Source organism: Lissotriton vulgaris, chromosome 10, assembly GCF_964263255.1.
Source record: "Lissotriton vulgaris chromosome 10, aLisVul1.2, whole genome shotgun sequence".
NCBI classification, from domain to species: Eukaryota; Metazoa; Chordata; class Amphibia; order Caudata; family Salamandridae; genus Lissotriton; species Lissotriton vulgaris.
This window is the reverse complement of record NC_141698.1, coordinates 876,893,877-876,917,811: the sequence shown is the minus strand read 5'-3', so window position 1 is coordinate 876,917,811 and position 23,935 is coordinate 876,893,877. Positions and strand designations below refer to the sequence as shown.

General features: G+C 45.9%; 1 protein-coding gene across 4 annotated transcripts in view; it reads right to left on the bottom strand.

Annotated features, from left to right (window-relative positions):
• The window catches only part of LOC147688935 (metalloreductase STEAP4-like), a 412,832-nt gene that overhangs the window by 170,128 nt on the left and 218,769 nt on the right, over nt 1-23,935 (bottom strand). For all 4 annotated transcript variants that reach the window (XM_086941832.1, XM_086941829.1, XM_086941830.1 and 1 more), the window contains one exon: nt 12,899-13,426. In XM_086941832.1, the coding sequence (XP_086797958.1) occupies nt 12,899-13,426 (528 nt within the window). The remainder of the gene's footprint in view (nt 1-12,898; nt 13,427-23,935) is intronic.

Here is a 23,935-nt window from a genome sequence, read left to right as displayed (position 1 = left end):
TGGGCTGTTTGCCTACCGAACTCTGTACGCACCACCCACAGGAACTGTCCCACGTCGCTACCGACCTCGTTAACTCTCACCACTTTGACTGTCCAGTACCATGAGTGATGCCTTGGTTCTACCCAGGTCTTTCTACACTATCAGTCTACGTTTTTGGTATTGGGCTTCAAGTTTCGATGATATATTGTTCACTGTTGCTTCACCACTGACACAACATTATTGCTTATATGAGTCAAGTGAGTGTACGTTTAGCTTCGCACTTAATGATGTCCAGATATAGTATAGAGCTCCTCCATCACAAACAGACTGCCTGGTTGTCATTTATTGCTCTATGTTGAAACAAAGTTCCATAACTGTTTCCTAGTTACATCCTAGTTTTTCCATCAGGGAGTATCTCCCTTTCATGTTTCCTAGATTGGCTGCTAACCTCTGTCTAGGCCATAGCTCACAAGTTCCATCACCTTCACCCCAACTTTTGGGATTTTTGGGGACCCCTTACTTATCCTAAATGTTATTTTGCTTGGACATATACCATTTACTACCTTGTTCTGCCTAGTGATGGTACTCCTGTCGCTCTCCCCAAGTACGTATGTTGAGGGAGGGATGGAAGAGGAGGGGAGGGAGGGGGGCGAGGGAGTTGGTGAAGGGGGGGAGGAGATAGGAGGGGGGAGGGAGAAAAGGGAGTTGATATGTATGTTATTTGCTTCTTTAGGTTATTCTTGTATTCTTTTCTTGTTTCTTTTTGACAACAATGCAGCATCCTACACTGGCCTTAGTCTACATGCCTTACACTTTCCCATGTACCATTTTGTTAAAACAGTCTCTGGCCCCTCTTGGCGGGTACTGGCACACTTCACACCTCATATCACTGTACTGATGTCATACTCAACGATCCAATCAGACCCCGATGTCCGATACTAAGTCTCTCTCAGAAAATCTCAATATAATCTCTCTGAACGTTAAGGGCCTTAATCACCCGGTAAAGAGACGGAAAATATTTGATTACCTTGCCAAATCAAAGACTGATATCCTCCTATTACAGGAGACCAAGTTGTCGGAGGAAGACACACGTTTCATTAACCTTTACTGGACCTCACATACACTCTGCTCCCCCGCTGACCACAAAAAAGGAGGTGTTATCACACTAATTGCAAAACAATCTAGCTTGACGGTTGTCGCACACTCACATGACATAGAGGGCAGACGGCTAATCAGACATCTGTTGAGGGATGAGGCCCCAATACATGTTGTGAATATATATGGGCCAAACGCAGGCGACCCGGCCTTCTGGGATTCAACTGCCCGGGCCATGGAGGATATCCCACAGTACGACCTTCGCGTGGTAGGGGGTGAATTTAACCTTCCTCTAGACCCAGTCCTTGATAGACAATCCAAATGCTCTTTCCACCACTCCAGATCGCATGAGGCTCTGCAGCGCCTCTGCAATCGATACCACCTCAAAGATTCTTGGCGCCTTCAGAATCCCAACGGCAGAGACTACACCTTTCACTCGGTCCCACACAATTCATACTCTAGAATTGATTTCATTCTTATATCCTTTACCCACGTCATTGAGGAGACAGATATTGCCCCGAAACTAGTTTCCGACCATGCATGCATTAGTACCAAACTTGCTGGGTCTCGCTCAATCCTACCTCCTAGGAGATGGCGTTTCAATGAAGAAATTCTGACCGATTCCAACAACAAACAAAAGATTATAGCTGTCATAGAGGAATATCTCTTACTGAATTACCTCCCTGACACAGCTCCCTCCACCATGTGGGATGCGCTTAAGGCCACAATACGTGTTGTTAATATTGATATAAGGACAAAAACCAACAAGAAACTAAACAAAGACCTGCTGAGTCTTGAAGTAGACATCAGACAATTGGAAGCCACACATAAATCTAACCCTGATGACACCGCAGCCCTTAACCTTTTAATCAAGAAAAAATATGAATACAATACTATCACCAGCAAAGGAGCGGGGGTTTGGATCAATTGATTCAAAGCCCTAAAACTGTGTGAGGGGAACAGGCAGGAAAACATCTAGCTTCATATCCCAAACACAAACAGAAACTGTCCACTATTACCTCCATTAAAGACCCGGCAAATAATATTCACACCAAGCAATCCAAGATCTTAGAACCTTCAAAACATTCTATGAGGGCTTGTACAAAAATGACCTGCCCTTTGACGAGGAAGCCTGCGACAACTACCTGAAATCCCTGAACCTACCAACAATCTCTCTGGAAGACAAAGCACAACTAGGTTCCCCCATTACAAGTAGAGAGATCCTGTCGGGCGTAAAAACACTTAAAAACAATAAACCCCCCGGCCTGATGGATACTCTGCAGCCTTCTACAAAACGTTTGCCACTCAGCTTACATCCACCCTTCGGTCGCTATTTAACTCAATAGCGACCTCTGGCAGCGTCTCCCCTTCCATGGGTGAGGCCACCATTATCTTGATCCCCAAAGAGGGCAAAGATCCACTTTTAACAAAAAACTATAGCCCCATATCACCTAGATTGTAAAATGTACTCTAAGATCCTGGTGACTAGGCTCAACGCACAGCTTCCAAAACTGATTAGCACCTCCCAAGTAGCTTCCTAAAACACCGGATGTCAAACGACAGCACCAGACTCCTATGCCACATTTTAGAAAAAGCGAAAACCTCAACAGCCCCAATGGTGGCAATAACTTTGGACGCCGAAAAGGCCTTTGACAAGGTTTTGTGGTCATTCCTTCAGCATTGCATGCAGTCTTTTAACCTTGGCCACTCAATCATCAATATGGTAACGGCCCTGTAAGCTTGTCTGTCCGCCAGAATCGTCATCAATGGCACCCTCTCTAACCTGTTCCGCCTTTATCAAGGTACTAGACAAGGCTGTCCTCTCTCGCCTGCCTTGTTCCTCCTGGCTCTAGAACCCCTACTATCTGATATCAAACGTAATAATGAAATAGCGGGTGTGACTTTCAATGACACGCGTTTGAAGCTAGTGGCTTATGCCGACGACATAAAGATAGCAACTGCAGATCCTGAGAACTCCATAAAAGCTCTTATGTCCTCAATCGACAGGTACGCGGCTCTCTCCGGCTATAAGCTAAATCGCGACAAATCGGAGGTCAAACCTCTTAATATACACACCACCAGGAACATCCTTGGCGATTCTGGATTGTCCTGGCAAACTGGCGTTATCAAATATTTGGGTATTGAGTTTGAAGACTCCCTGCTTGGTACGCTCCGCCATAATGAGTCCGCCACCCTTGACAAAATTAAGCGCCTCTTTGATGGTTGGTCCCCTCGCTTCATCACGTGGTGGGGCCGGATTGAATCCATCAAGATGATGATTTCCCCCTTGGTCAACTACCTCATCACCATGCTCCCTCTCACACTTTCTGGGGACTTCCATCATAAGCTTGACTCCCTGATCTCCTCCTTTATTTGGCAAAGGAAAAGAGCTAAATTCAGCTTGAAAAAATTGTGCCTCGACAAATCCCAGGGAGGGGTTAACCTAGCAAACTTCAAACTCTACCAAACGTCTTTCCTTGCTAGACAAGGATCTCATTGGGTTACGCCCCAACCAGATTATGTCCCAGTATGGCTTATGGTCGAAAGAGCCATCTTTCAGTATCTAGATCCTGCCTCCTTTCCGACCATCAAATTCCGCCCCTCCGTCTGCTCTGGTCCCATTTTTAAGACTACGAGGTCAGCTCTCTTGCAAATAAGCAAACACCTAACGCACCAATTCAAGAAATCCAAATGGGAATCCCTGTGGCACAACTCCACCTTAACATACAAAGGGAAACCCCTGTACAACAAGACTTGGATCACACAAGGTTTATTCTTCCCGCATCAGCTCTTCAATACCTTCGGCCCGCTCCCATTTTCTGAAGTCCGAACCAGATTTGACCTCCCGGAAGATGAATTTTATAACTTCCTGAATGTCAAAGTGGCCATATCTAAAGCCAAACTTAACAACAGCATTCCCTCGGATGTATGACGGTACCACGCGTACTTTTACAACGCGTACCGTTACCACGCTACTTTTACCACGCAAGTCGTTACAACGACTTGCGTGGAGGGGCGCTGGATAGTAAATTATTTAATTTACTATTCCAACTCCAGTCCCCGTGGACTCTAGAGAAAGGAGTTGGATAGTAAATTAAAGTATTTACTATCCTGGAGCGCCCCCCAGCGCATTTCGTTGTAACGACCTGCGTGGTAAAAGTAGCGTGCTAACGGTACCGCGTTGTAAAAAATGCGTGGTAACCGTTGCATACCCATTCCCTCTCTCCCTGCCTACCTATCATCCCTTAACAAACTTGGTCACCAGGTCTCTAGGCTGTATAAACTGTTGCTCCCACAGTTGCCCAAACTGACGGAACCCATACGTCTCTTTTGGGAGTCCTACTCCTCAACACCGACCTCAGAGGCAGAGTGGGCCAAAACCTGGGAACTCACCACGTGACACAAAATTAGCCCTACTCTTTCCCAGACCAAATTCTGGCTTCTTCACAAAGCCTTCTGGACGCCCAAGCGCCTCTTCCTACACAACATTAGAGACGATGACACATGTTGGAACTGTACAGAGGCGGGAGGTGATCTCGAACACATAATATTTAAATGCTCATGCGTTACAAAATACTGGGACAGAATCTTTGATTTTATCACAAAGGTGCTCCAAATCTCTCTACCATGAGAATTTTCCACCCTGGTATTAGGCTCTGCCAAAGCTGATACTCTTAATGACAACGATAAGGTTCTGTTGGCCATACTTCTTACTGCAGCGGTGAAACTGATATTAAACAACTGGAAGGACACCAATAAAGCATCCTTTCCACATTGGCTCAACTGGGTCTCCAATTTGAGAGGAGCCGATAACATTGCACTTAGGAGCACCCCATGGCGCCACCCCCACAGGAAATTGTGGTCCTCTCTAGACGAATATTTCAACCTCCACAAACCTCCTTGACTAGCTAATACTTCTTAGGTCCTCCATATACCCCCCCCAACCACATCTCTCTTGATAATATGTACGCCTATTTGCATCATTGCCGCATGGGGTCGTCCGGTGGGATACACTGCATTGATATGATTATTGTTATTATTATTACTATTAACCCCTTCACTGCGGCGGCTATTCCGCCGCAGTGCTAAGGGAGGAGGGCGGCCGATCGGCGGGCGCATGCTGGTGACGGAACCGCTCCGTCACCAGCGTCGGTTGCGCTGTGCTTATGACGGAGCGGTTCTGTCATGGCCCTGCCCGCTCAATAGAATGCCCAGCACAGGCGCGGAATCCGCACCACGCAGGCGCGCCGGGTGGGCCATGACGGAACCGCTCCGTCATCAGCACAGCGCCACCGCGGCTGATGACCGAGCGGTTCCGTCATCAGCAGGGGAGGGGTTAATATGAAATGTTGTCTCTTTCTTTTATTATTTCATTTTATGTATTATTATCACAGATGTATGCAATGTTGTTTCATATATCATTCTAAGTTTCTTACTTTATGTATGTATTGTTTTCTCTTTATGTTGAAACTCCCAATAAAAATTTTGTGAAATAAAATTAAAAAAAAAACTTTACTTTTTGCAATGCTAAAATGTCATCAAAGGCAGAATTGATCCAAAAATAGAAAGCTGCTTTTTGACCTTAAACAATGACCATAGAAATTCTCCTAGTTAAAAGCATAATCATCAAGGGAGGAAAAGGTGGTCACATTTTATTTTGGATTATCAAGTATCATTTCATCAATATTTCTAGATTTTGGAAGGTAAAAAGTAATAACAGGAAAATAAAAAATGAGTAAAAAGTTAAACATGATCAAAATGTTACAGAGTGTACAATGGGAGGTGTTTATACTTGCAGTGATGAATTTATCAGTACCCTACGACTATGCTACATAGATTTCAAGAATCAGGACACAGCAAATACTATGGGTGGGTGGAGATCAGTTCTCAATATTCTGTATGCCTGCAAACACTGCCTGCACCCCATATTTCTACAGTGTTACAAGCCAACACTGTCTGGCTGTTTTATAGCAGGGGCAAAAAAGAGGACATTGATGTATGACTCTTGTAAGGAGTTCACAAGCAGGGCACCCAAGAGAGGGAGCTTTTGACTATTTATTCGTGAATGCACGAAGCAGCAAAATCCCTATTCTAAACTGAAAGTATAACGTCCTTGCCCTGGTGGGTTATATGTCATTCAAAAAGGTTCAAAAAGATACTCAGCTTTAATGTTAAGGAAGTCAGTGGTTAATTGGCCCAGTTTAGTGGTTCCCTGTATGTCATCTAGTTTGTGCGATCTATAAGCTCTAACAAGTTCTAGATGTGAGATTGTCGGGCACACAACCTCTGGGTTGCTCCATAGGTCTCGGATACCTAGCCTGAGGCTAACATCTCATATGACAAAACCATGTTAGTTTGAGCACCCCCGGGAGTCCCAGAACCCCTTTCAGTTCAGACTGGTAAACTACTAGTGTTCCAGGGTGGCCTCAGTCTATCCCAAAAGGTTAACAGTCTGAGTCCTATCTCTTCTGCAATACAACTAATTCCTAAATCCAGGCGTAGAGAAATGAGAGGGGTGCTTGGCAGTAGGCCCAAGAGCTGTCTCATAAATTTGTTTTCTATTTTGGACAGTCCGCCAATGAGAGGGTCACCCCAAAGTTCAGCCCCATTCATTAGTGCACTCTCAACTTGTACTTTGTATATCTCTGTCACTGGGCCAGGGGGTTTGTAGGAGGCATTCCTGAAGGTTTTTGTGATTCCCCCTACTGTTTGAGCTACCTTCAAGCTTGCTTTGGTTAATTGCGCGGTCCAATCAAATGTTTCAGACAACGTGACTCCAAGATAGTCAAAGACAGTAATCCTCTCTAACAAGGTGCCATTCAAAGAGGGGTTTGGTCAAACACGCTAATCTCCCTCTTCCTGCAAAATGTGAAAGCGGAAAAGTGCACACAACTGGCAAAGTAGTTGCAGAAATAATAATAATAATAATAGAGAAACTTATAAAGCGCGAACAGCTACCTCACCTGGAAGTGTCCCGGCGCTATGTGTGCAGTTAACTAAGAGAGTGACACAGATGAATCAGATCTTTTGATTGAAGAGCCACGTTTTGAATAGCTTCCTAAACCCAGCCTCTTATGTTGCTGACTGAATGGAATCAAAGTGCACACAGGATTCAAGGGGATATCCTGCACCTGCGCTACCATTAATTAATTTTTTTAATTTCAGGTGGTGCTACTTGGGAAGCTGCAGGGAAGAGGCCCATTGGACAAGAGCTAGTGCTCGCTTAAAAACCAAGCAAAAAACTGTCCCCTTCTTGGGTTTGGGGTGTGGAAATCACACTAGATGCCACTGTTTGTAAACATAAGGGCTGGGGATGGCCCACTCTATCACACAGTCATGCCCCCACCCCAAAAGGTGGCTTTGGGAAATTTTCCTATCCCAGAAGGAGCAAACAGTCTTTCTTCCTGCCTGATGTGGCTGATTGAGGGTTTGCTCTCAACCTTCCCCTACGCCGGGGTAACAAGCCCACTAATTACTGGAGGTCTCTTTTTTCTGGAGAGGGAGCAGCCCCTTTAGAGGGCCTTTGTCCCTCTCCCCTGCCAAGGACAAGACAGTGTTTCTGCTCCCTCAAGAACCTCAGGGGTTATAATCAAAGGTGTTTGGGGAGACCACTCTGGCTTAGAGCCATGCTCCCACCCCAGCGGGGGCTAAATAGTCTCCCCCTAGGAGGCAGATTTCATGGTTGGCTCCTCATCTGCCAGCGCAGGGTTTGTAAGAACACTAGACAGCACAGAAAGTTTTTTTATTGTAAAACATAGAAAGGGATGGGGCGGCTCACACTGGCATGGGGCCACCACCCACCCCAAAAGGGGCCACAGAGTCTGTCTGCCATTCCCTGGGGTCCAATGAGGGTTTGCCCCAAACTTGCCCCTTAGGGTGCAGAAAGCCCAGTAGGCACCAGGGATTTCCAAAGATGCCCAAAAAATGACAGCAGTGCACCCTGTAATTCAGGCATGTGGCCCTACCCCAGAAGGGGCAAAGGAGACTTCCAGCCTCCAAAAGGTAAATAGGAAATATGGCACAATTGAGGGTTCACCTTTAATCTACCCCTCCATGGGTAGGAAAACCCAGTAGACATTTACAGTGGGTCACAAAGAAGGGGTGTGGTATCTTGCGCTCTTGCGCTCTGGCATTGGGCCATACCACCAATAAAAAAGGGGTGACAGTTGGTCTTCCCTTTGCAAGGGAAGCATATGTGGTGTTTTTCCCAGTTTGTACCTTGGGGGGAGAATGGTCTGAAAAAGAAGAGGTGGAGGGGCCACCTGCCCATGTATTGGTTTCTTCCCCACCCCAGAATGGCCCAACAATATTTTTGATCTGAAGTGTTGACCACAATTCAGCTCTTAGGGGGCATATATCACACTAAACATTAGGAATATTTTGCTAAAAACAATATGGAGTGTGCGTGGGCTGACCTGGCATTAGCCCTATTCCACAGCCCTAAAGCCCCAATGGTGTTTCTGCCCACCTGGGATATGGAGCACTTCCCTAGCCCTGGCAAGCAAGAGGAAATTTGGATTTGTGTAGGTGCAGTTTTGACATATGCATTGGCATAGTGGGGATATTTTCAAATTACTTCTTTTTTACCATGCTAAATGGCTGTTCTGCACAGGCTCATGCTCAGCTGCCCTCCAGGGAATCCTACTAAATCAAGAAACTTTTGAAAACCAGACACCTGCAGGAGTTCAGAAAGGTGTGTCTCACGTGGATTCCTCAATATTTTTGCTAGCCACAATGCCCTTTAAACCTCAAACTTTGGTAACATGCATTTCCGTCACAGAAAATGTTCTGTAATTTACAGGAATCCACAAATTACATACCACCCAGCATTCCTACACTTCTCCCAATAAAAATGCAACCCCACATGTGTGGCACGGCCTAGTGCCCATGACACAAAGGCCCCAAAATGCAATGTTGAGATATAGGAAGTAGGGCTAGAGTGATGTAACTTACATGGCCACCAAAAGGCTTTCATACCCACAAGGCCCTGCAAATCTATAATCATATATTATCCTCACCTTTCTTTCTCTGATTTAAACTTCTGGAATCTGCAGGGATCCCAAAAAATCCTATCACCCACCATTCCACAGCATTCACCTACCAGTAACAACCCTACCTTACTTGGGTGCCTTACTTGGGTGACTAGGCCTAGTGCCCACAACAAAGAATGGATAAAGCCAGGAACAATGCAAGTGGTTTGATCCATTACTGTCAAGGGCCCTAGGCAAGGCCTTATAGTTTGTGGGACCCATGTGAGTCAGACAAGCCTGGACTCTCCTAGATGTATAGTTTTCAGAAATGCGTGGCTCTATTTTTTTCTGACCTGTTGTTGGCTGTTTTATGACTATAGGCACTTTACCACTGCTGACGTGAATATGCTCTCCCTATTGTAAATTGATGTATGGATAAGTGACTCCATGATTGGCTGATTTGGTTTACTTGTCAGACCCTAGTACAGTGCACTGAGTGTGCCCAAGGCTTGTGAATTAAATGCTGCTGGCGGGCTTGCAGCACTGGTTGTGCTACCCACAGAAGCAGCATGTAAAAGTGTGTCTAAAGCCTGCCGTTGCAGAGCCTGTGTGCAGTCCAGTACTGCCATGTTGACGGAGCACGTTAACCCACTTGCCAATCCCTAAACCTTCCCTTATCTTCATATCAGACACCCCTATGGTAGGCCAAAGGGCAGGGTGCATTGTAAGTATAAGGTAGGACATGCCCTGGTGTGTGTGGCATGTCCTAATAGTGAATTTTGTTGTTCAATATTGCAAGGCTGCCTTTTCTCCATAGGCCAAAATGGGCAGTTAGATTATTACATCTTATAATCCTAACTGACTCAGAGAACATGGTAGAAATTCGAGTTTAGTATGCCTGAACTCAGAATGATAAAATACATCTTTTAGTGAAGTTGGTTGTAACATTCTGTGTTTGAAAATACCACTTTTAGAAAGTAGGTATTTTCTTGTCTAACTATCCAGGCCTGCCTCTGCTAGGTTGTGTATTGCTTGTCTGGAGTTTGAGTGACAGGGCTGGGGAATTCCATTAGACATAATGAGTCAGCCCAGTGGTGAATAGAGAGATCTGCATCTAGATGGGAGGGAGGAGTTGCACCTGGGACCTGAATAGGACTTTGCCTGCCCCCACAGTGCTGGCTCCACCCCCATGGTGAGTCTGATGTTTCTGCCCTGCACTTTGAAAAGAAAGAAGGAGTCATGTAAACAGAGTGCATCAGAACTGGTTTGGACAAGGCAAAGGCCCCTCTACCCTCCGAGGAAAAAAGATTTTGGGGTATAAATATTGGGACCCTGATCTCAAGAAATTAGATCACTTTTGGATTACAAGAAGAAACCTTTGCTGAGGAGATGAAACTGAAGAAACTGAGGAGATACTATCCCTTAGCTGAAGTGCTGCTTGGGGTATTGGCCTGCAGTGGTTGCCTGACTGCCAAAGAAAGGAGAGAGGAACTTTATGTGCACTTTCATCAACTTGTGTAAGGATCTCCAAGGGCTTGGAACAGAGCTTGCCTCCTGCTGAAGTCTCAGGGACAACAAACTTCATCCACCAGCTCCTCAAGAGATCTCCTGAAGTGCCTACAGTTGTTTTGGACTTATTTGGGACTTTCGTGTCACAAGGAGTTGGAAGCGCAACTCAAGATCGAAAAGCGTGTCTCAGAACTGCTGCTGCCGATTCGCAGCATGAAGCACCTCGCATCGCCGGAGGAGAGGATTGACATCCCCGCATCACCGGGAAGCATCTCGCAGGAGTAGAGGATCGACTACACATCTCCGAGAAGCGTGTCGCAGGGCCTGTCGCGGCTCATCGCCAGAGAAAAGGATCGATGTCGCCGCAGGTGCCGCCCATCACCGGGATGAGTGTCGCAGGGACTGTCCCGGCTTGCATTGTTGTGGAAGCAACTCGCATCGCCAGGAGAGAGGATCGACGTCGCCGCATACGCCGCTGCATCACTGGGAAGCATGGCGCGGGGCCTGTTGCGGCTCGCATCGTGTCAAACATCCCGCATCGCCGGGGGAGAGGATCGACGTCGCTGCAGACGCCACCCACTCACCGGGAAGCTTGTTACATCAAGGAGAAAGCGCCATCTTTATTTCTTTGCACCGAATCTTTGCCGCATTTCCATTGTTGCAACACTTTTGTTGCCCTCTGTTTCGCATCTTAAGGTACATTGACTCAAAGTATTGCATTTTAGGAACTAAAGAGAACTAAGCTAAAACTACCATCTTAAGTATAGTATTGTGGATTTTTGTTGTTTGTAGTCTTGTGATAAGTCTTTATAAAGAATGCTTATTTTTTATATAAAACCTGTGTTGTGTCCATCTGTAGTGTTGTCACTTGATTACTGTATGTTTTCACAAACGCTTTACACACTGCATCTGAGATACGCCTGTCTGCTCCTGCCAAGCTACCAAGGGGGTGAGCAGGGGTTATTTTAGGAGTGTACCCTCTTACCCTGGCTAGAGGCAAGAGTCCCTATTTGTCACAAGTACCTACCTGTGCCAACTAGAGACCTCTAAATCTAACACCAACAGATTCTGGAATTTCCTCTCACTGACTATGAGGAAAATGCATTGTTTTTACCAAACCTTTATGTTTGAAGGGCAATATGCGTAAGAAACTTTAGGGGTAGCCACACGAGTCAGTCCTGCTCTGGAGTTCCCCAGACGTCTTGTTTTAAGAAATGCCAGATTAGGCAGAAATGGCAGATTTCCCTGAGTGGCAGCTGGTCAATGGCCCAAATTCTGTAGCTACCCAGACTATAAACAAAGTGCTGGTTTTGCCGGGCAAATAGTGACTTCTGAAGGTCATGTTGTGAGGTGAATCCTGTCACAGGCACTGTGCCCACCCACGCAAGTAGGGTAATGTTTTTATTGGAAGGTAAATGGGAATGGTGAATGGTAAGAATTTGTGCACCCACAGCTTGCTCAACTTTCTCTCACACAAATATGAGGAAGATGTGTCCTTTTAGCCAAAATGAATTTGACTTAGATTACCAAGGTTGAATGTAAATGTTGTTTCAGTTGAAATGGAACCTGGACCTTGTCTATGTGTGATTGATGATTCTTTTCCTGAACCGTTTGCAAAATAAATTGAAGAATACACTCATACAATACAGGTACGAATATCCTGCTATGTAACACTGAGTTGGTAGAATGAGGTTGTCCACAACCATGGAATCTACTTTAGTTCAGCCTCATGCTACCTAATAACAGTCACAATATATTATAAACTGAAAACTCCCAAACTTCACCACCATGAGTCATTGCCAGCTGCCTCAGGCGGTTCTACTGTTACATCCCAGCCACCTATTCCCTATTTCCCCATCTTCTTTGCCATCGACCCGCTCAGAAAGCCTACTCATTAACCCTCAACCCCCAGCTAGCTATGATCTTATCCCATGATTTTCCCTCTATCTGTAATTGAAGATCCCATCACAGGAGTTAGAGAGGCAAATTGAAATTCAAGAATGCAGGATTGATAAAAACCCTCTTACTCTAGTGTCACTTTCTACTGTTCATAGCAGTTTGAACATTACTTGGCAATGAGAATGGGTCTCCGGAGACATAGCCCAATGGAATTTGTGTTTTCACACCAAACTGCTGAAATCTGACAGAAGAAGAAATTTGTTTCCTTACCCCAGAAAAAGGAAAATGAATTAACTATCAATTTTAGTGTAAGATCGTCCCAAGTTTTGATGTCACTGGGAAGCACAAGGGTGAATGTGCACATCTGTTCCAAAAAGATTTAAAATAATTTTTAAATCATAAAAAAGTAGATAAAACATGCATTGTTACTTGAATCAAAACATTACCTGTGAAATAATAAAGTTGTTTGACCTCCAGCGTACATAATAGCGGATTGGTATTACCAGGGTATAGATTGCATGCAGAAACGCATAGGCCAAGGCTACCAGTCCAAGCTGCTTTCTGCATAGCATCCATCGATCCAGCCATTCAGGGAACTGGCTGTACTTTGTTCCTCTGTACAACTGAAGAATTGCAGCAAATATACCTGGAAGGTAAACTAAGGCAAGTAGCATGAGAGAGACTATGGGAAAGACCTTGTTAGGAATTGAAATTGCTATTCGAAATGAGACGTCTTGCCCATCATTAACATGGGCGAATATCACAATAGTGACTACGCAGTAGATGAACAGGGAGACCGTCAATCCCAGCGCTATGTAAATCGGCAGCCTCCACATCGGAAATAGCTGAAGTGGGTAGTTTTCTACCTCTCTGGCAGCCAGCAAAGATCCTTGATCAAGTGGTGATAGCCCAAGAGAGCGGGAAATGTCCATTACCATTTGCTTGGATGTACTATCATCACCACATACAAACACCTGCCGTAAGAAAAAGGAAAACAACATTAATATAAGAAGAAAACTATAGTGACATGTTATCAACAGCATTTACAAATGTCAAAAGAGGAATTTCAATACCAAGGTGAAAGTATTTATTGATTGTGTTAGTTGTCTAATATTTGTGATTTTATTAATATTTATGTGTTATTGTTATGTTTATAATTGTTATCATTATTATCATTATACTCGTTAGACCTGACTGCCTTAGGGTGCCCTTCGACCCAGTTTTTTTATCTTCCTCTTTTATTTTTTCTGAATTCCTTTTTGCTGGCCTTAGGACTTTGAGAACTTTACCACTGCTAACCAGTGCTAAAGTGCATGTACCCTAACCCTAAAACATGGAAATATTTGTTTATCCCCAATTGGTATATTTAATTTACTTATAAGTTCCAAGTAAAATGCATTACACGTGCCTCGTGCCGGTAAATTAAATGATACTAGTGGGCCGCAGCACTTATGTTATGTTATTTTCATTTATACCGCATGCAGATACTGCAAGAGTGTCCTGGCGCGAACCTTGAGAGACATAGTGAGGAGATAGATCTAGGGAAATACTAAAGATTTCAGCTTCTGTTTGAAAAGAATAGGGTCCTGAGTGCGTTGGAGAGCGAGAGGCAGCATATTCTGGGGTAAAATGGCTTTCTCAGCCAGAGAGCTGCCACCCCTCCTTTGCAAGCAAAAGCACGGGACTTGGGCCAGAAGTTGTATAAAGGAACGCAGGTGTCTTGCGGGGGTGTAAAAGAGAAAACATTTCTGAAGGAAACCTGGCCCTGTGGCATACAGAGTAGGGTGGGCAATGACTAATGACTTGAATTTAACCCTCTCTGCTATGGGCAGCCAGTGTAGGGCGCGAAGATGTTATCTCACGCTACCTCTGAATGGAATGTTCAGGACAAGCTTGGGGGCTGCGTTCTGCACCACTTGCAGTATATTTAGTAACTAGCTTGGGGCGGCAATGTATAAAGTGTTGGCGTAATCTAGCCTAGAAAGATTAAGGGGTCAGGTGATTGTCTCCTTGGCCAACTGATGGAGAAGGGGGAGGAATTTCTTGAGAATTTTTTATAATCCAAAGCAGGTCCCTGAGAGCTTTTTGATTCTGGGTCGAGAATGTGAGGTTCTCCTCGAACCAACCCCCTAAATTCTTGACGGGATTCCCTGATGAGACAGTAAGCTCCGAATCGGACGGCCAGTGTGTTTCCCTAAACCAAGGGGGAAACTTTCCAAAAAGGAGGATTTCCGATTTCTCCTCATTACATTTAAGTTCAGCAGCATCCAACCATCGAAAAACAGCGGTCAAGCAAAGTTTGTCGGCAGAAGTAGAGCACTCGTTTTTTCAGCATGCGAACAGGAGCTGTGTATCGTCAGCGTATGCGACTATCTTCGCACCTAAGTCCTCAGCCAGCTGAACCAGAGGGGAAACATAAATATTAAAAAGAAGAGGTCTCAGGGAAGAACCCTGTGGGACCCCAGTGGTCACATTCTTCGGTGAAGAGAAAGATGGTGGGAGCCTCACCTGCTGCGTCAGATCCTCCAGGAAGGATTTGAGCTAACTCCAGGCGACTCCTGATACACCAATCTCAGCCAGTCGGGTAAGCAACAATGCATGGGTGTTAGACCTGGCACCATTGGCTTGGGTCTCCCTTCCATTTTTGCTGTTCCCTCATGTGTTTTTGCTGGTGTTAGATGCTTTGGGCACTGTGCCACTGCTGTCCAGTGACACAGTGCGAGTGCTCCCTACTGTAAATTGATGTATTGATTAGTAGTTCCATGATTGGATATTCGGTTTACTTGTCAGACCCTATTACAGTGCACTGAGTATGCCCAGGGCGTGTCAATCTAAATGCTGCTAGTGGGCTTGCAGCACTGGTTGTGCAACCCACAGAAGCGGCCTTATAAAACGTGTCTGAGGTCTGCCATTGAAGAGCCTGCGTGCAGTCTAGTACTGTCATGCTGACTGGGCAAGTGCACCCACTTGCCAGTCCCTAAACCTTCCCTTGACTTCATATTAGTCACCCCTTTGGTAGGCCCACGGGCAGGGTGCATTGTAAGTACAAGATAGGACAAGCCCTGATGTGTGTAGCATGTCCTAAGAGTGAATTACGGCCATTTTTCGTTGTTCACTATTGCAAGGCTACCTGTTCTCCATAGGCAAGAATGGGCTAGTAGATTATTACATGTTTATAATCCTAGCAGACTCAGAGAACATGGTAGAAATTCGAGTTCAGTATGCCTGGACTCAGAATAATAAAATACACATTTTAGTAAAGTTTATGTTAATATTCTGTGTTTGCAAGTACCACTTTTAGAAAGTAGGTATTTGCTTGCCTAACCATTTGGGCCTGCCTCTGCGAGGTTGTGTATTCCTTTGTCTGGTTTGTGAGTGACAGAGCTGAGGGATTCCAAGAGACAGGCTGGGGCAGCCCGGTGGTGAATAGGGAGATCTGCATCTAGATGGAAGGGAGTAGTTGCACCTGGGACCTGAATAGGACTGTGCCCTCCCCCCACAGTGCTGGCTCCACCCCCTGTGGTGCATCTGATGTCTCTGCCCTGCACATTGAAAGAAGAGAAGGAAGACTGTCAACAAAGTGCTCCAGGGCTGTACTTTCCTTAAACAATGCTGGCTCCACCTTCTGTGGTGCGTCTGATGTTCCTGCCCTGCATTGTGAAAGGAAAGGAGAAGTCTGGTAAACAGAGTGCTTCAGAACTGGTTTTGACTGGGCACAGGCCCCTCTCTCCTCAGAGAAAAAAGGATTTTGGGGTATAAGTATTGGGACCCTGATCCCATGAAATTAGATCACTTATGGGCGTACAGACAAAACCTCTGCTGAGGAGAAGGAACCTGAAGAAACTGAGGAGAGACTATTCCCAAGCTGATGTGCTGCTTGGGGGATTGGCCTGCAGTGGTTGCCTGACTGCCAAAGATAGGAGAAAGAACTTTGTGTACTTTACTTTCAACTTGTGGAAAGATCTCCAAGGGCTTGGAAGAGAGCTTGCCCCCTGACCAAAGTCTCAGGACCAGTAGACTTCACCAGCCTTTGTGAATTGCTGCTGGAAACGCTGTTTCAGTGGCTACAGAGGCAGGGAGCTGTGACCGACTCTCACGACCGGCCCGGTGTCCAGTAGGCATTGCATCAAGCAATGCCCTCTTCGAACGACGCAAGCTCTGAGCTCACCGACTCCGTCCTGATGCCGTCACCGAGCCGTTGCCTGCACCGTGACTGGTGGACACCGCAACTTGCAATTCCTCGCTACACCGACTGGTACTGGTCTGACCGACGCGGTCACCGCTGCTGACTCCGAGTCCTATGAGCGCACCGGAGTTGGGCACCGCCTCTAACGCTTTGCGACGCACCGCCCGACTTGCACCACTGTCCGGACTGATCGACGCCAGCTCCCAAACTCCGTCTCTGTCGCCGCACCGCAAGCTGCAAGCACCGCATCGAAGAACCTCTTGCCCTGCAACGCACTCCTTGGATCCATCGACTCTGTCAATGGCCCGCTGCCTGCACCGCATCGAGGGACAACGCATCCTGCAACGCTTCTTTCTGCACCGCGACGAACTCCGGAACCGGCCCGCACATCCGTGCCGGCCGCCTCAAGTAAAAGGTACTGTGACTGAGTCTGTCGACATTTGAGTGGGCCTGTACCGACGCAGTCCGCTGGATTTGCTAGACGCTGAGTTATTTCAACAATGCTGTAGCCCGTCCAGGGTATCGGCTCGCATAGAACCTTGATTTAAGCCTTTTTGTAATGTAATGTAATGTATGTATACTTGTAAAGCGCACTGTTACCTCGTTACGTGGCGTCCTGGCGCTGTATACCGCTGGGGAACCCGTCCTGGCTTTCCCTGTGAGAGGGCACCCCCAAGCTGAAGCCAGGCATCCCCGGCGCTGCTGGGGCCGTTGTGGAGATTAAGCAAGCTATTGCCCAGAGTTGCAGAGTTGGACCCATGGTTAGCGTAGGCACCTAGGCGAGAATTATTGAGTCCGCGGACATTGACCCAAGACTCTGCCGTGTCGGGAATTGAACCCTGGTCCCGGGCCGACTTCTGCCTCAGGGTCTGCCGCTTCTAACCAGTGGGCCACACTTCTCCACTTTTAACCAGAACTCTTGACATCTAAAAGTACTGTTGATTCTTTTTATCATTCATTGGTCTTGTGGTAACTCTATATAAAATAGCCTTATTTTTTATATAAAACCTTGTGTGGTGTCCATTTGTAGTGTTGCCACTGGGTTGCTGTATGTGGTCACAAATGCTTAACTTACAAAGCCTCCGAGATAAAGCCTTGCTGCTCGTGCCAAGCTACCAAGGCGGTGAACAGGGGTTATTTTAGGAGTGTAATCCCCTTATCCTCACAAGAGGAGATGGTTTCTATTTTTCACAAGTACCTACCTGTGCCAACTAGAGACCCCCAATTCTAACAATGGTGAACTGTATCGAATGCCCCAAGAGGTCCAACAAAACCAAGGCAGCCTTCCTGCCAGCATCCAAACAGTCTTGGATGGTTTAGGAGATTTCCACCAGAACTGAGTACTAAAAGAAGCCCTGAAACCCAACTGTGCAGGATGGAGAAGGCCTGACCTTTCAACAAAATTGGTCAGCTGTCTAGTGACCACTTTCTCACATACCTTAGCCACACTAGGCAAAAGGGAATTTGGCCGGTAGTTTGCCGGACACAGGGTGTTATGTGAGGCTTTTTTAAGAGGGGGAGAATCATGGCCTGCTTCCAGGCTGCCGGGACGAAAGTTTCAAGGAAGGACATGGTAATAAGTCTATTGACTTCAGGATTAACAATGTCCGCCACAGCAGCCAAAAGGCTTGCAGCATAGAGGTCCGAAGGGGATACTGATTTCAAACCCTTTAAAATTTTGAGTGATCTAGGTAGATTAATAAGGACAAATGCTGCCAACGAGTGGGGAAGAGGGCAAACAAGGGGGTACCTGAGTCCATTTTGCAAGAAGTAAAAGACACCTAAGTAGTGTGAATTTTCTCCATAAAAAAATTGCCCACATCTTCACACAAAGAGGCAGAAGATGGCATCATACTTGATTGCACTTTGGAAGCCATAAAACTCTGAACTATGGCAAAAATGTCCTTTGAGTTATTCTTCGCTGCATCAATTCTGGACCCATAGTAAAGGCTTTTGACCTGCACTATAGCCATATAGTAATTGTTTTGTTTTTTCCTCAACATAAGTTTATCCCCAGGGCCATACTCCTTACGCCAGGCTCTTGCCAGATTCTTGCACTCCTGCTTCAGCATCCTCAGAGCAGGAGTGAACTAGGGTGTCACGATGGGCCACCCCTGGTCACAGAAGAGGGAGATAGCGCCCTCTTACCTCCTTACATTTCCCCTGTGTTCTATTTGCAGTAACTGCGACAGGAGATGGTGTTGAGCCCTTTAATTCCCTGTACTTCCTGGAACCTGCCTCAAGTCATGTGATGGGATCATATGCTCCAATGGGTGTCATCGTAACAGAGGAGACCAGCCTTTTAATGAACCCGTGGTGGAAGGAGGATGCTCGTCGTGGCTCGGAAGCGGGTGAGAGTTTCGATCCAGACTATCCGGAGAGGTGGAGATACGACACAACCAGCTGCACCAGTAGTTGGAGAAATAGGAACAAATGCCGTCGAAGTAACTGAACGCCCGGACCCAGGAGAGCAGAGCAGGGAGTCGGACCCCAACCGACATCACCCGCTGACCAGCCGCGCTCCTGGAGGAGCATGGCTACCCTAGGTACGTGGCCGTATCCGGGAGTGGTTCGGGAAGGGGAGGCTGGCTGGAAGAGCTTCCATAAGCAGGGAGGGGAAGGGTGACCGATCTCTGTATAACTGGCTAAAACAGTTAACTTGGTTTTAGACCAGGAAAACACTTGGTGGTGGTTTACAGGTGATTTTCCCTCACTCACTCTTTCTCCCCTTTTATCCACTACTCCCTAAATCCAGTGGTTTTGTTGTTGTTTTTTTAATTCCTATGTTGAGCTAATTACTGAGGTCCATCATCCATATGAAAGGACGAAGCCATCCACACCACTTCCTCTGGAGAGAAGACGGAAGCTGTTGAAACCCTTGTATTGTGTTTGTAGTACCTCTACCACTAATAAAACACTTTACTTTAATCAGAAAACCCTTTCTGTCCCTCTGTGCCCATAACACATGGTGGAGAATGCAGGCACAGATCCATTGAACCAGTAAAATGGACAACCTGATACAACAACTGATACGGGGACAAGAGAAACTTGAATGGGCTATAGGGAGGTAGATGACTGCGGCCCAAGCCGATAGGGAAATATTCACTACTACAATCCCCCAACACCTGAAGAACCTCCAAAAGATGTCAGAGAGACAGGACCCACTCGCCATCACCAGGGTTGATCCCAGGGTGGTTTCCCCTCTGTGGCCCTTCAGAAATACGAACCCGGGGAAGACACAGATGTGTTCCTTTTGAATTTCGAACGCGCTGCTAAAGCGTCAGGCTGGCCCGAACAGAAATGGCCTTTCTTTCCGGCACCCTTGCTAAGCGGCGGGGCACAGGCAGCTTGTAAAGTCACCAATCCCCAGGGCAACACTCCATACAAAGAGATAAAGGAGATCATATTAGAACACCTGGGAATAGACGCAAAAAAAAAGAGAAGGGATGCCAAGGGGATAGTCCCATGACCCTGTTTTTTAAATTGAAGACGGGCGTGGATAAATGGCTACAACCCCAAGACAGAACCAAAGAGGAGATAATGTCCCTCATATATCTTGAACAATTTATGGAGGCTCTTCCTTTTTCTCCTCAAAGATGGCTCCGACAGCACAACCATCTATCTGTAGAGCAAGCAGTTGAAATGGCAACCACATATATCTGGGCTCAACCAAAACCTAACCTAAGGGAAAGTGATAAAGCACGACGCCCCCACCCAGCCAAACCAGAAAAAAATACCCAAAGACCCCTATTGAAACACCGAAACCCGCTTTAGTAAATCTGAAGTAGTGACCACCAAAGGAGCTCAATGTTTCGAATGCAAGGCCTGGAGAAACATAGCCCGTCACTGCCCCCAGAAGAAAAATGCAGAGGAGCTGATGGATGTCAGTTACTTACCCAAACATGTTTTGCATACAGAAGAACTTGGGACATCTTTCTATGTAAGTCTAGTTACTAATGGAATCAACGTCAGAGCTCAACTCGACTCCGGCTTTAGACAGTGGGTCATCCAATCAGCATTGATTAGTCTTAAAAGCATACTCCCAAGACAACAAGTACTCATTTGCTGTGTCCATGGGGACATAAAGGAGTACCCCTTGCTAAAATCAAAGTCGGGTTACCCGAGGATAAGGAAGTCCAGGTCACTGTGAGGGTCCTTCTTACACTGCCAGAAAAACTGATACTAGGGACAGATTATCCACACTTCATGTCTCTCCTCACCCAGAAAATTAAGACTTCAATCAAGAAAAGCCCTATCCTTCTTACTCAGGCTCCCTGGCAAGGAGATCGCTGTTTCTGATATGCTTAGAAGAATGATCCTACTCTTATGCTAGCGTGGCAACAAGCATTCTCTCCCACCCCAACCCCTGATACATATCCCACCTTCATGGTGGAGCAAGACTTACTGTATAGAAAAGGAGGTCCCTCCGACCCGAAATAGCTACTCGTTCCCCAAACTTTGAAACCAAGTGCTGTTCTTCGTCCATAGTCATCTCTTAGCTGGGCACATGGGGCCCAGAAAACAAGCCAAACCATATTGAAGCATTTCTATTGGCCTGGCATACACCCTAACATCATGAGGTATTGCCAGGGGTGTGAGATATGCCATATCGCCCTCCTGCCATTCCTCTGCAGCCACTCCCCATTATTGGGAAGCCATTTGAACGAGTAAGAATGGACCTCATCTCATAGGACCATTACCCAGGTCAAAAAAGGGAATGTCCATGCCCTGGTTATTATTGATTACACCACCAGATACCCCAAAACCTTTGCCATATGCAACAAAACCACTATTTGCAAGAAACTGGTAGAACTATTCACCCGAGTGGGGTTTCCCCACAAGATCCTCAAGGATCAAGGCACCCCATAAATTTTTAGTCTGATGCGGCAGGTGTGTAAGTCCCTCGATATCACATTGATAAGAACATCTGTCTATCATCCATAAATGGATGGTTTGTGTGAAAGGTATAATGGTACCATCAAACTAATCCTAAAGAAGATGATGACAGCAGAGGGGGTGGATTGGGACGCGCTTCTCCCCTTGGCCCTGTTCATCATTCTTTGTCAGACCCAGAGCAGCCTAAGATGCTCTCCCTTTGAGCTACTGTACGGGAGGCAACCCTGCACCCATCTTGAAATGACCAAAGAGGCATGGGAGTGGGAAGACCTGAAGAGAATTGATCCCTCTTGGACTACACTCACGGCCCACGTTCACATCTCCACAAACTACGCAAATTCGCCCATGCCAATTTAGAGAAGGCTCAAACACGTCAGCAGACCTTTTATGACGAAGGGAAGAGGTGGCGACACCTACGAGTTCATGACTGGGTATTGGTGCTTTTACCTTCATCCCTCCAAAAAACCCATTAAGAGTGGAAAGGTCCCTACGAAGTCACAAAGAAGATAGGACGAATATATGACGATATCCCGCATTCTTTCATCCCGCATACCATCACTCCGCATTTTTTACTACGAAAGTACCATTACTCCGCAAGCCATCATTCCTCAAACTTTTACAACGCATATATTTTTATTACACATGCCATTACAATGCAAATGCATGTGTGGTGAAGTCATATACTTTGTAAAAGTACTTTATTAAAATATATATAAATATATATATATATATATATATCCATACTAATATAATAAAGAAAGAGCCCAAACCTTTGAGGCGGGTAATCTCAGGAACCACAGCACCAATCACAACACCCAATACAGCGTTGGAAAGGGCAGTTGCAGCAGAAGGACATAGGCTATGCAGACGCCCACCATATACATTTAAAATGTAAAATGTGGGCGTGTCTGCGTTGTGCTGTGGGCATGTGCTGGGGGTGTGACAAACGTTGGGGGCGTGTGGTACGTTCCGCCCTTCATGCCATGTCTCATATCGTGTGCTAATCCCACCCTGCTCCCTTTAAATACCCCTGCACCCCATAATCATAATCCACCCTTACTCCTTAAAATACCCCAACACCCTTAAACACTAACCCATCTTAACCCTATAAATATACCCTGTACCCCAAAACCCAAACCTATACCTAAACCCTAAAAATACCCCTGTACCCTAAAACCCAAACCTACCCCTGAACCCTATAAGTACCCCTGTACCCCAAACCCCAAACCTAGCCCTGAACCCTAAAATACCCCTGTACCCCAAAACCCAAACCTACCCTGAACCCTAAAAATACCCATGTACCCCAAAACCCAAACCTACCCCTGAACCCTAAAATACCCCATACCCCAAAACCCAAACCTAACCCTGAGCCCTAAAATACCCCTGTACCCCAAAACCCAAACCTATCTCTAAACCCTAAAAATACCCCTGTACCCCAAAACGCAAACCTAGCCCTGAACCCTCAAAATACCCATGTACCCCAAGAGCCAAACCTACCCATAAACCCTAAATTACCCCTGTACCCCAAAACCCAAACCTAGCCCTTACCCCTTAAAATACCCCTGTACCCCAAACCCCAAACCAAGCCCTAAACACTAAATTACCCCTGTACCCCAAAACCCAAAACTAGCCCTAAACCCTAAATGACCCCTGTACCCCAAAACCCAAACCTAGTCCTAAACCCTTAAAATACCCCTGTATCCCAAAACCCAAACCTAGGCCTGAACCCTAAAATACCCTTGTACCCCAAAACCCAAACCTACCCCTGAACCCTAAAAATACCCCTGTACTCCAAAACCCAAAACCTAGCCCTGAACCCTTAAATACCCCTGTACCCCAAAACCCAAACCTATCCCTAAACCCTAAAAATACCCCTGAATCCCATAACCCAAAACCCACCCTGAACCCTAATAAAACCCCCTACACACCAAAACTTAAACGTACACCCTTAACCCTAAAAATACCCAAGCACCCCCAAAATCAACCCTATAATCTAAAAATACCATACAATAAAAATACACTGTGCACCCCATAAACCAAACCCACCCTTAAAATACCCCTGAACCCCTAAAACATATACCCCAACAGTCCCAAACTAAAACCATATACTTACCTTAAACTTAAATATTAAAAACATATACTTTTATCATTCATGCTTTTACAACGAATTTCGTTGTAAAAGCAAGCGTGGTAAAAACATATAAAATGTAATGGTATGCGTTTTAAAAGTATTGCCGAGTAATGGTACTTGCGTTGTAATGGTATGAGGAGTGAAGGTATGCAGAGTGAAATTTGCGGAGTGAAGGTGTTTTACCAGATAGGACTGACCACTTATCGTTTACGACTGAGCAAAAAGAGAAACCAGATCTTCCATATAAATCTTTAAAAAAATGGTTAGGCC